The sequence below is a fragment of the Eufriesea mexicana genome, unplaced genomic scaffold, assembly GCF_001483705.2.
Source record: "Eufriesea mexicana isolate 0111107269 unplaced genomic scaffold, ASM148370v2 scaffold382, whole genome shotgun sequence".
In the NCBI taxonomy this organism is placed as follows: domain Eukaryota; kingdom Metazoa; phylum Arthropoda; class Insecta; order Hymenoptera; family Apidae; genus Eufriesea; species Eufriesea mexicana.
Genome location: NW_016908540.1, coordinates 1,000,515 through 1,014,514, shown reverse-complemented (window position 1 = coordinate 1,014,514; position 14,000 = coordinate 1,000,515). Strand labels below are relative to the sequence as shown.

Sequence of the window (14,000 nt, the reverse complement as noted above, 5' to 3'; positions counted from 1 at the left end):
ACTGTACATAATGCTTAAGCATTTATTTATATCGTGCTTTTACAAGAGGACCCGTAGTATTTTATTTAGTTTCGTAGCAGAGGTTCACGCACATCATTACCCGCGTAGCACGAGGTCATTAAATCGTCAGGCAGCAGGAGACCGTTGTATCGAACGGATAATAGGAACAGAGAGCTACGGAATGCGTGTGTTTGTGTTTCAACGGAAAGAGAACGTGGAGAGGGGAAAATGCGAATGAAAATAGAGAGAAGAGAAAAGAGGAAAAATCGTGAAAATTGTACAGAAAATGTGGGACGATAAGGCAATCTTGTGATACTTTGATGATTTTATTTTCCACCCTTCGTTTCCCCCTCCGCGATTTACTTCTGCGTACCAACCATTATCCTCCCCATCTCACCACCCCTCAAAAATTCCTCTCGACAAAATCCCTTTTTTATTTCTCCGTCGCGAGTCTGTCGTGTATTATTCTACTGATTAACTGTCATATTATGTATAGTAGAAATTAATGGTGAAAAGAGAACAAGAACAGTACATTGTTTCTGTTAAAATAAACCTTGTTGAAAAATATCTCTGCTGGTGAAGTTGTTTTCGTTATAGACCCAGATTGTGTTGAGAGAATTTTGGTGATGCGTGTATGCTAGATTATGATTGGTGAGACGAGAGGAGTAACGATATAAAGGTATTTTAAACGTAGAATTACTTTATTATTGTAAATATAGTCCTTTTTCCGTTACAAATTCAGCTTTTACATGGATAGGCGTTAAATCGTGATCTACGTGATGTTGAAAAGGGGTGTGCATCACGTAGGGCAATCAGGATCTAAGCATGCCTATTTCTGTCGTTTCCAGGTTCGGGGTCCTTATTCGTTGATCAAGTTATTCTTTGTTCACAGTTTAGCCTGGAAATTGAATATTTGTTTGAGTATTGTATCATCATAATCGGGTTTTTAATAACTTGTTAATTCAAAAATAGGTTTGAATTCTTGTATTGAAGAGACTTATGAAGAGTGCAACTTTTTGAAAAATATAAATGAGGTATATAAGATCAGACTAATAATAATAGCGAGAAATTTCGTATATTTATAGGGATGAAGTTTAATTAGTTTGATTGTTATTGGTTAGAGTATTATGACCAAGACTGAAGCAAAACGTAATAAAAATTAAATTCTATGAATTAAATTCGAGATTTTCTAAAATAAATATACTAATCTGATATTTTATAACTGCTTACTTGTTCTGTTAAAAATTGTGTACTTCTTCAACAACCAACTATACAAAATTTATATCTCAAAATTGTGCCTCAAGTATCCTTTAAATTAATTGTCAGTCGTTTCTTGTCACACTTTTAGTATATCTATCCTAATTCAACCCCGTGTTTCGTATACTCAAATTTGAACGAAATAAATTGTGGGGGTCTCCTTCATGGTTGCTGTTGTCAATTGGTCGCTGGTATCTTTGATGTGGCGGTGGTGCTAGAAGGGATGAAAGGAAAAGGAAGGGATACGTTTAGTCCTGGGCCCACTAGTAGATTCATTAGTAAGGCTACCTAACAGACCCTACCTTCAACTATTGGAATATTGGGAAATTTTATATATAGAAAATGGAGGGGTTTTACTGAGGACTTGCGAGAAAGTCCTCAAAAGTCCCGAATTTCTCTATTTCGCGTAGGAATTCATCTATTGACGAGGGTGGGAACCCTCCGTCACAAAATAATATAATTTTCCAAAATAAAAGTAATTTTCCAAAGTAAAATAAATTTCCCAAATAAAATAAATTTCCCAAATAAAATAATTTCCCAAAATTTACTCAAAAGTATTGATATCAAAAGGACCCAGAGATTTGTTATATATACCACATATTCACGAGTGATTATAAAGAATCATCCTCAAAACGTCCTCACCTGAACATGAATGGCAAGGGTTCCATCCTCCTCTCCTTTAGAGATCTCCACGTAAACATCGCCATTTTGTTCCACGTTGACGACCTTGCCAGTGCAGCTTCCGTTCACCAAGTTACCGGTAATCACGTCGCAGTATTGGCCAGGAGGCAGACTGGTCTTCACGGTCGCTCTCATATCGTATTGGTCGCCATTGAACGCCACGAATCCCGAGTTGCCTCGGGAGAATGCGATCTGATTGCTGCCATTGTCCCACCAATCGTTGACGCTTGTTCCGTGAACTGTGTTACGGAAACGAACCATGTTGTAGATTTGTCTCCAACGGTGTTCACAGATCCATCCTCCGTTGCAGCTGTTGTCCGCGTTGAACGAGGGGGATTGAATGTTCCCGTTGCCATCGTGAGGAGGTCCTTGATCGCTGATGTCGAAGGCGAAGGAGCTCATCACTCGGGGAGTACCGAATGGATGGGCCAACATGAAGGCCACAGCCATCTGCAAGAAGTTTAGTATAGAAACTATTAGATAGTAGTTAGGTATTTGGTGATCTACTGAATTAAGTTAGATTTTCGTTGATGGTGGTTTACTAGATTTGCAGGATATTTATTATTATGTTGATGCTTCTAAGAAGGTATCATAGAAGATAGAATGGAATTAGAGAGAAACTTTGAATATACTTAATTTAGGTATGTTTAGTTACGTTGTAAATATAGGTCTTTGGAATTTTTGATCCTGAGTTGGAGATTAGAATACATTTTGCAAAATACTATTTACATTTTAGATAATTGTAATTATTCAGTATTTTTGTAGAAATATTTCAGAATTAATATCAGGAAATTTTGCAAAACTGTGAAAGGAGAATGTTGAAGAGAAATTTGGAGAAATATTTATACTTTAAGTGGTATTTAAATTCGTGATTTTGTAATATCAGTAACACATATAGGAATAGTAATGTGCGAATAATATTGGGAAAATGTATTAGAATATTAATAAAATTCTTTCGAGAATGAAACAGAAGAATCAAATATATCGAATATTAAATCATTTACAATCGCACTGAATTTTACGCTATTATTGTAATAATTCAATATTTTGATACGGATATCTTAAAATTGAAGACAGAATATTTAACCAAACGCCAAGGGAAGAGTATCAGCATTTACGCGCCAACGTCTGACCAGTGGCTGACCTATTCTACTTGCTGACTTTCGCAGCCTTATGTTCGTCAACCACAATTCTTCGAATCTTCAAATACCTTCCATTTCGCAACAAAACAACTAAGAATAAATACTTCTGCATAACTATACTCCATGACATCGTCAAATAATATCCAAAAATTAAACATACTGATATTCAAAATTAAATTTCGTTTAAAAAGGAAAAAGAAAATGTAAAAGTGTCTTACGATACCTTGTATGTCTTGGAGGATTTATAAGTGAGTACTTGAGAATTGCCACGCTGTGTATCGTGATTGTCAACGAAGACGAGAGCATCTCTGGGTGGCAGGAGGCCCCATTGCTCTCCCCAGTTGACCAACCATTTCAGAAGGTTGTTGCCACGAAAGGCGTTGCTGATTTCAGCCGCGTATTTAAACTCGATGACACTGGCCATCTGGTTGTATTCTCGCTTCGAGATAGCCTCGTTGCCATAATCGATCACTTCCTGGAACACGTACGGCCTGGCGTTCGGAGGGAAGCCGTGTTCCGTGTTCAGATTCTTCAGCCTCGAGTAGATGATGTTCAGATCTCTTGGCCACATGTGTTTGGCAGCATCGACTCTGTAGGAAAATTGTTGACGCTAATTTGCGAATTTTATATCGTACATTACAACGAACTTCGGGTATTAATTTATTCATAAAATTAAAAATTTTGAATTATCAATAAATTATCAAATTACTATTAATTCGAGACAGATGAATAGATTAGATTAATGAAATTGACAATTACAAGAGAATTAAATTCGGATATTACAAGTATATTGTTAAGACGAGTCAGAAAAGTAATATCCTACTTGACAACTCGAGTACTCGTATTGTGATATTGCTGTAATAGCAACTTCACTGTCAAATTACAATACCATTGCGACCACGATATTTTACATCGACTTTGAAATACAGACAATCCTGTAAAGAAAACGGATAAATAAAATTTTGATTCACGCCTGATAATTATTATTGCGTTAATATTGACATTATATATATTTGACAACCTCAGGAAAGAAAACTGTCGGGGGTCTCCTGAAGGAGGGTTGCTTTTCTAGTTTTGTGGTTCCTACGGTGCTGTCGGTTTGATTAGGTTAGCATATGCTAATTTCCAGTCTCTCTAAATTAGGTGGCAAGGTAGAAGGATATCAGGAAAGGATGCATTGCGTCCTGGGCCTGCAAGTGGACTTGTCAGTGAAGCTTCCCAGCAGGCCCTGCTTTAGGCAGGGGATACTTAAGTAAGATAGGAACTTATATTTATGGGAGTCGAGGGTTCACCAAGATCTTGCAGGAAACCTCAATTTTCCATCTGGCAGTGAAGATGTGAATGTCGGTTAGGTTAGGTTAGATTAGGGTCAACCCTAGATCGAGGGTTCACCGAGAACCTGCAGGAAACCTCAAACCTCCATTTTCCATCTACCAGTAAAAATGTGAACGTTGGTCGCTATAGAACTATACCACGAATTAAATAATCGTAATTGCATTTTTTAAAAATCTTCACGTCACACACTGGTTAAAAATCATTGCTGTGATATGTGAATGTTGGTCGCAACAGAACTGTACCACGAATTAAATAATCGTAATTGCACTTTTTAAAAATCTTCACGTCACACACTGGTTAAAAATCATTGCTGTGATAAGGTAAGACCATAAGGTGGTATACAAACCGGAAGCCAGCTACACCAACGTCGATAGCGTCGTTGAGGAAGTCTGTCAACTTGGATCTGACATATTCTTGGCTCTGGTCCAAGTCATGAAGACCGGTCAATTCGCAATTTCGCACGTTGCTGGGATTATTGTAGTTGTTGACCGAGCATGAGTGATGGAAATTGGCATCTGTGTAAGGCACCTGGTAATACGCCATGATGTACGTGTTCGCTTCGGAGTTTCCGGTACCGCGAGCATCCTTCCAGTTCCCTGACATGTGATTCATGATAACGTCCACGTAAATTCGGACACCTGCGTTGTTACATCTCGCCACCATATTGATGAATTCTTCTCGTGTGCCCGATCGCGTGATCCATAGATACGAAATCGGTTGATAGCGTTCCCACCATGGTCTGTTGTCGATCACCAAGTTCTCTTGGATAGGTGACACCTACACAGGTACGTTGAAACGTGTGTTTATTGTTAGATGTGTCGATGATAATTTTTTGGGGATTTCGATGAAGAAAGCTGCAGTAATGTTTATCTTTTACATAGAGAGTTGATATATAATATGTATATATTTAGATGATTTTTGTTTGTGTGATTTCGATATATAGAATTGGAATATATAGGAATTTAGGTAATACTGATTTCTGTGCTTTGGATGTAAAGAGACTTTTGTGTTCTTGATAGGATCAAATTTAGATATGTATTTTTATGCAAAAATGTGTTTTCCTGTATAAAAATTATTTTTTAATTGTTATTTAATTAAAAGAATAAGATAACTGAAGATGATATAAAGATGAAATGAAGATAACTAGATAGAGATAGCTAATTACGATCTCTGATATTATACTTGAGTTATTGATGGTTAAATAAAGTAGATTGGAAAACAGATTTGATATGATCTTTTGAAAATCTTATTTGTTTTTTAAATCTCAGGTAATACAAGGAAACACTTGATATTGAATTTTATATAACCAGTCATTTTAACCGATTAAATGATCGGTCATGGTAGATAAAAGTGGTTGCGTATAAATTTAAGAAGAATAAAAAGAAAGAAAAATGGAATATGAAAAGAAATATGTATATTGACAAATTAATTATGAAGTATTCAGTGAGCAAAATTGCGGAGTCAGGTAATAAAACTTCTATTTAAAATTTGATTCAAAATATTTATAAATTTACGTATATTTACAATTCTTTTTTAATTTTTCAAACTTTTAATTTCATTTAGATCAATGGGCGATAATAATATTCATCTATATTTTCTTGTTTAGTTTTTGACATTTAAGCTTCAACATAGCTCATGGAACCTTTTTAACTGATTATATTCTTTTTCCATTTTTTTATAATTTTTTTAAGTCTTCCATGATTCCAATTTTTAATTTATTTGAAAATCTAACAGTAATAATCATGAATGCTTCTTTCTTAAGTAACTATACTTTTTCCATAATTTTAGAACTTTTCTGGCTCCGAAAATTTCAATTTTACTCATCAAAGATTATTTTCAAAAGTAACTATAATTCCTCTACTTTCTACAATTTCTTTTCACCTCATAAATTTCTAATTTTATTTGTATCATAGCCTAGTAATATTTTTCATATTTTATAGAATTTTTATAACTCTTCCAAATTTTTAATTTCACCCATCAAGTGTCATTTTCAAAAATAACTATAATTTCTCCGCTTTCTACAATTTTTGTATGTTCTATAATTTCTTCGTTTTCTACAATTCCTTTTCACCTCTCAAATTTCTAATTTCATTTGTATCATTGCCTAGTAATATTTCTCATATTCTATAGAATTTTTATAACTCTTCCCAGTTTTGTAATTTCTCTCACCGATAATCATTTCCAAAAATAACTATAATTTCTTCGTTTTCTACAATTCCTTTTCACCTCTCAAATTTCTAATTTCATTTGTATCATTGCCTAGTAATATTTCTCATATTCTATAGAATTTTTATAACTCTTCCAAATTTTTAATTTCACCCATCAAGTGTCATTTTCAAAAATAACTATAATTTCTCCGCTTTCTACAATTTTTGTATGTCTCAAATTTATAATTGCATTTGTATCATAGTTCAATAGTATTTTCTATATTCTGTAGAATTTTTATAACTCTTCCAAATGTTTAATTTCACCCACCAAGTATGATTTTCAAAAATAACTATAATTCCCCCGCTTTCTACAATTTCTTTTTACTCCTCAAATTTCTAATTTCATCTATATCAACGTCCAATGTGTCCAACGTTCCGTATTGGAACATTCATTAGTATTTTCTCATGATAATTCATCATTCATACCTGAACTCCACCGTAGCCCATGGGTCCCAAGAAGTTCTCGCACTCTGTCGCGATGTCGTTCCATTTCCACTCGAAGAGATGCACAATGGCGTCGTGGCCAGGTGCGAAGTGCGGGTCCTTGTGGTCGCCCTCGGCCGCGGTCAAAGCGAGCAACGCCAAGAATGTGGCAGTTACCAACATGGCTGTCAGATTCTATCACGAATCGTGTCCGGCTCCTGATATATAAACCGTCGTAGCTTACATAATCGTTTTCCGCCTGTATCCAAAGGTCACACCCCCTGCCACCGGTACCGTTTTATCGATACGACTCGCTCTATTGTCTATCCGATGAAATCATACGTCTTACGAATCGCACTTGTTTCGCTAGCTAGTCTTATCGCCGTGGTACTGGAGTAAACAGAGAAGTGTTTTCGATGGTGCAACCAGTCTCTTCTGACCACTCGAGTTCTGCGTTTGTTATCTGTGTTTATGGTAGAGAAATAGTCGAGTTATGCAGCGCTTGCATTTCTCAGTTTTCATGAACAATTTTCCGGGTGCAATAATTTAGATAGTGATGTCTAAATGTCTTTTGGCAATTTCAGTTTTAAATGTTACATCTTCGTTTGTTATAGAAAAGTATAGTAATTGATTTACGTAATTTTTGTGATTTTGAGTTTTGATGTATAGTAGTTTTTGAGATGTAATAATTTGAGGAGGGATTTTTTGGTGTCTTTTGACGATTCGTCGTCTTCGTTTCTTATGGAAAATCATAGTAATTGATTTATGTAATTTTTGTGCTTTTGAGTTTTGACTTATAATAATTTTTGAGATGTAATAGTTTGAGAAGTGATTTTTTGGTGTCTTTTAACGATTTGCTTTCTTCGTTTATTATGGAAAATCGTAGTAATTGATTTACGTAGTATTTGTGTTTATGAGTTTTGATTTATAGTAGTTTATGGGACGTATTAATTTTAGGAGTGACTTTTTGGTGCCTTTTGACGATCCCAGTTCTAGATACGTCATCTTCCTTTGTTATAGGAAAGCATAGTAATTGATTTACGTAGTTCTTGTATTTTTGAATTTTGGTATATTATTTTCGAGAAGTATGAATTTATGAATTAATTTCTTAGTGCCTTCTGACGATTCGAATTTTATACTTGCCATCTTTATTTATGACAGAAAAGTAATTGATTTATGTAACTTCTGTATCTTCGTTGATTGTATATATAATATAATGTAACATAAATTTTCGAATTACGTGGAAATTAGCTCTCCTGTTTAATGGTACAATGAAGAATGTTGCAATGATTTAGGTTACTAAAATAAAATGAATGTCGTCGACTAAAAAATTTCGAATAATCCAAATAACTGAAAAATATAAATTAAAAAAGTTACTATTTAATAATTAAATTCAACAGTTCAAAATGTGATGTATTGTGAAAATTTTAATAATACAGTATACCGTAATAAAAATTCTATTTTTACAGCCTGGGAACGTTATGTGACAATCAACGTGTTGCTCGAGTAATTAATTAAATTAGAATACAGCAAAAATGTAGTAGAATAAATTATAGTAGAACAAATGTAGAATAAATTTCAATAATTTTATTCCTCTTCACGTTTATTTTTTTTCTAATATCATTATCGAAGAATAATAAACGATTCATTTCCACGGCATTATGCAATAATACCGTAACAAAATTCTCGTTAATTAAATTCTAATGAGACAATTGCCACGAAAGAGGATATATCTGTGAAATAATTTTCAAATGTTTATAAAATTACTTCTATGTGATATATTCTTTGTTTGGATGAAAATGAATCAAAGTGATTAGCGATAATATTTCCAAACATCATAAATTATGGTAATCATATTTTTCTCGATATTTCGTCATTGCTGGTGAAATGATGCTTTCATTATTCACACCGATAGTTTTATAGAATGTTATCGCATCCGTGACAATTGCGATAACGACATTCCACGCGATACAATTTTTCTTAACAAGTGTTTCGACTCGTAACTGATGTGCATAAAAGTCATAACAAACGATTAATAATCTTGTAGGAATACGTGACTTGTTCGTATCAATGAATAATTAGCCATTTCGAAAGATGTTGAAAACACGTACTTGCAACATCTGAAAATAAATTACCGCTATATGAAAAAATTGTTTAAATATACATCTTAAGGCATGAAAATTTCATGGAAATTGTATTCTCTTCTGAAATATTAGTAATTTTCTCTTGTTGCTAAAGAAAATCTTCAGCTACTGAATAATTATCCAAATATAGTCTATTTTTAATTATAATAAATAAAATTTTAAATCGTTTAACATAATTACCGACTTAATATACCGTTATTAATTTATTTATTATTATTTGTATTCTGTTATCTAAATAATAATCTATTTTCTATTTCTTTAAATTACTACTATTATTTACTGCAATTTTAATTTTATTAGGTTTCCTTTTCCACTGCTACAAAATAAATTTATTCCAGTACTACTTATTATTTTCTACTAAATTTATTATTATTAACAATAACTCATATTGATTACTTGATGTTACTGTAATAATTAAAAATTTTATACAATAGTAAATTAATTCTGATTCAATTAGAATTAATATACACTCAGAAGTTGACTTACAATATTTAATTTGAATAAAATCAAATGATAATGACAATTTCATTTTACTCAATAATAGAAAATAATATCAGAAGAATTTTTATTCGTATAAAGCTATGTAATACGAGTCTTACAATTAGTAGGGCAGAGTATATTATCATCAAAACAAAGAATTATTCATCGGAAAGCCTGTCAGATAATCATGTGGTCAAACGTGACAATCATTAACATACATTTCATGCAATCACTCGGAGTATTATTCATTTCCATAACGGAAGGACGATAATGTACGAAGCCAAAGATCGTCATCTCGAATCAAGAATACTCGAGTAAGTTATTTATGGAACGTCTAATTGCAATTCAGAATTCATCGAGAGTAAACGCATGAAAGAGTATATCGCAAGTATCATGCGAAAGAGTGAACATAATTAGTTATATTTCACGAACAATTTTTACCCTGACCAATAATATTGTTAAATAATTATTTCACATATTTGTACGAATATAATATCCACTACTAACGCACCTTCCACCTGCTTTTTCCTGTTTCAGCTTAATTAGCAAATGATAAGAAATATCCCGTTTTCGGGGAGAATTAATTCCCCTTTAATTGACAGGTATTAAATGCCACTATAGCCCTGTGGTACGTGGTATTTTGCGAATCTTCAGCACATTACTGCCTGATTTGTGAACCTAATAAACCTTGTACTTCCGTTGCGTTTACTGTTATATTACATCGATGAATAACCATGATTACGCCATTTACATTCGTGTTGCTATCACGAGTTATAGGAATATTCATATCCCTGTAATTGTCATTCAAAGACATTGTTATTTTTTTGAGATAATGGTATCAAAATTATTGTCCATTATGTCATTTACTTATTAATGAGTTAATAATAATAATTTAAGTCTGGCTGAGTATCTGTGTGCGTGCGTTGTGTGTTTGTCAGGTGACGTCTCGTGGAGAGCCGAGTGCCAACAGTATGCTTCATGACTTGTCGGAGTGTGCACATTCTGTGTTTGATTTCTTCGCTATAAGATGCTTGTGATTGTCAATTGAGCAAAGGACATGTGTCTTTCTTTACCTAAACCGCATTACAATTTACCATTAACTGGGAAGAGAGTAGGACACATTGATCCCACATCCTTCAGTGACTACCAAATTGCACCAATCATCAGCACTTGCTATCATTGACATCTTATTTTATCTCCCAATACTCATCCAGATCCTTAGATGTCTAAGACGAACACGAGACTATGGCCCATCATCATTCGTTTTGACCTGAGGTTATGCACTTACTGTTCCACAATCATTCTTCAGATGTACTCACGCATCTCACAAAAATAAGTTATTTAATTCCGTTCTTGTCAATTTCACAAAGGATCTTTGTCTTGCTTTATCTCGACTACGTTAAAATTTACCAATAACTAGCGCACTCACTCTACCACAATCATTCCCTACATGTACTCACGCATCCCACAAAAATGACTTATTTACTACCGTTCTTGTCAAATTTCACAGAAGGCAGGTGTCTTCCTTTATCGCAACCACGTTAAAATTCTCCAACAACTAGCGCACTCACTTTTCCACAATCATTCCCCACGTGTACTCACGCATCCCACAAAAATATATTAATTAATACCGTTCTTGTCAACTTCACAGAGAACACGTGTCTTTCTTTACCTTGATCACATTGAAATGTGCCAATAACTAGCGCACTCACTTTCCCACAATCATTCCCCACATGTACTCACTCATCCCACAAAAATGAATTACTTAATACCGATCTTCGCAATTACACAGAAGGCACATGTCTTTCTTTATCTCGACCACGTTAAAATTCATCAATGACTAGCGCACTCACCTTTCCACAATCATTCCTCTTATGTACTCACACATCCCACAAAAATAAATTATTCAATGTTATTCTTGTGAATTTGACAAAGAATACGTGACTTTCTTTATCTCGATAACGTTAAAATGCATCAATAACTAGTGCAATCACTTTTCCATTACTATTACCTACATGCACTCACGCATCCCACAAAAATGACTTATTTAATATCGTTCTTGTCAATTTCACAAAGGGCACGTGTCTCTCTTTATCCCGGCCCCGTTAAAATTCACAAATGATTAACGCACTCACATTTCCACAATTATTTCTAACACGTACTCACGCATCCCACAAAATAAATTATTGAATACCGTTTTCGTCAAATTTCACAGAAGACACGTGTCTTTCTTTATCTCGGCCATGTTAAAATTCACCAATAACTAGCACACTCACTCTACCACAATCATCCCACAAAAATGACTAATTTAATATCATTTTTGTCAATTTCACAAAGGTCAGGTGTCTTCCTTTATCTTGACCACGTTAAAATTGACCAATAACTAGCACACTCATTTTTCCACAATCATTTCCCACATGTACTCACGTATCCCACAAAAATTAATTACTTTAATACCGTTCTTGTTAATTTCACAAAGCTCACGTGTCTTTCTTTACCTCGAATACTGTAAAATTCATCAATAACTAGGAAGTCAGTGCGCCATATTGACTCCACATTCCTGAGTGACTATAAAATTTCAGCTACCATCAGCACATGCCATCACCACCTAGTTTTCGACCATATCCTTCAAGACCCACGAAAATCATCCCGTTACGACGTTGGAACCTACGTTTAAACTCCTTCTCTGGTCTCCGCTCGATATCTCCGAGCGATCTCCGAACGATCGACGAAAGATGATGGAGCGGAAGCGAGCGATTCCTCGCGCTCCGTCGGGCATAATTACGAGCGATCGTTAATCGGCTGATCGGAGGATCAGCCGGAAAGAGGCCGGCAACAGGCGGCAGCAACTGGTGGCCGTTATCAATGGCCGCTCCTCCTGCGCCATCGCGAAGCTTGTAAAGCAGCAGGCCGCGGCCTGCCGATTTCGCCGCGGGTTACAATTACGAGCGGAGGCGCGTAATTAAAAGCTGATGTCCCTCGTTTATTAACGCTACCGTACGAGGCCGCTGTCGATGCGCTGCTCGCTCGTTTCAAACGCCGAACGTCCATCGCTCTTCGGCCATTCCCGTCCTGCCTTTCGCGCGCTTTCCTCCTCGCCTTTATGTCTCGTTTGCATATTTCCGTGCTGCAACGCCAGTGCCCACCGCGCTTATCGATAAACTCGATAATCGTTCCACGCTCCGATGGCTCAATCAATTTTATGCCCTTCCAGGTAATTAAACCCCGAACCTGCTGCACTGTCCTCCATCGAGGGCCTGGTGCTCTTGGTGGCCATTTCGGCGCGAGTGGAGGCTTCGAAGGATGGTGGGCCGGTCAAATTAATTGAATTTCAGGTACTGCAGGTGGTAGCTGCGATTTAGGGTATTCCTGGGTTAGGTTAGAGGTTGATTCGAGAGTTTGTGGAGGTTTGAGAGAGTGTGGATGTTTGATGTCTTGAATTTAGGTAGTTTATAATTTAATTTGAAGCAATTTGATGGCTGGGAAAGGTTAGGAAATTGATATTTTTTAGTGGTAGTTTGCGTAAGGTATGAAGGTTTGTGGGGTTTGTGGGAGTGTGGATGTTTGATGTCTCGAATTTGAGTGTATTATAATTTAATTTGAAGTAATTTGATGATTGGAAGAGGTTAAAGAAATGATTGTTACATTTTAGTGGTAGTTTGGGTTAGGTTTGAAGGTTTGTGGAGGTTTGTGGCGGTGTGGATCTTTGATGTTTCGAATTTTTGTGTTTTGTAATTTAATTTGAAGTAATTTGATGGCTGGGAGAGGTTACGGAATTGATTTTTATTTTTTAATGATAGTTTCGATTAGTTTCGAGGGTTTATGGAGGTTTGCGAGAGTGTGGATGTCTGATGTCTCGAATTTGAGTGTATTATAATTTAATTTGAAGTAATTTGATGATTGGAAGAGGTTAGAGAATTGATTGTTACGTTCTAGTGGTAGTTTGTGTTAGGTTTGAAGGTTTGTGGAGGTTTGTGGCGGTGTGGATCTTTGATGTTTCGAATTTTTGTGTTTTGTAATTTAATTTGAAGTAATTTGATGGCTGGGAGTGGTCAGGGGATTTATTGTTATTTTTTACTGGTAGTTTGGATTAGTTTCGAGTGTTTGTAAAGGTTTGTGAGAGTGTGGATTGTGGAGATTTGTGGAGAATATTGGTTGCCTTGCATATGTCTGTTCTGTAATTTAATTTGAAGTAATTTGATGGCTGGGAAAGGTTTGAGAATTGATTTTTATTTTTTAATGTTAGTTTGGGTTAGTTTCGTGGGTTTGTGGAGATTTGTTGGAATATGTATGTTTGATGAATTAATTTTGATATTTGATAATTTAATTTG

The 14,000-nt window shown here is 35.1% G+C and overlaps 1 protein-coding gene across 1 annotated transcript; it reads right to left on the bottom strand.

Moving 5' to 3' along the window:
- Window positions 1-734: 734 nt before the first annotated feature.
- On the bottom strand, window positions 735-7,370 carry LOC108545229 (alpha-amylase 1). The gene is made up of 5 exons (XM_017896743.1): window positions 7,049-7,370; window positions 4,762-5,192; window positions 3,304-3,670; window positions 1,900-2,388; window positions 735-898 (listed from the first exon to the last, which is right to left on the bottom strand). The coding sequence occupies exons 1-5, from the start codon at window positions 7,226-7,228 to the stop codon at window positions 887-889; spliced, it is 1,479 nt and encodes a 492-aa protein (XP_017752232.1). The 5' UTR covers window positions 7,229-7,370; the 3' UTR covers window positions 735-886.
- Window positions 7,371-14,000: the final 6,630 nt, after the last annotated feature.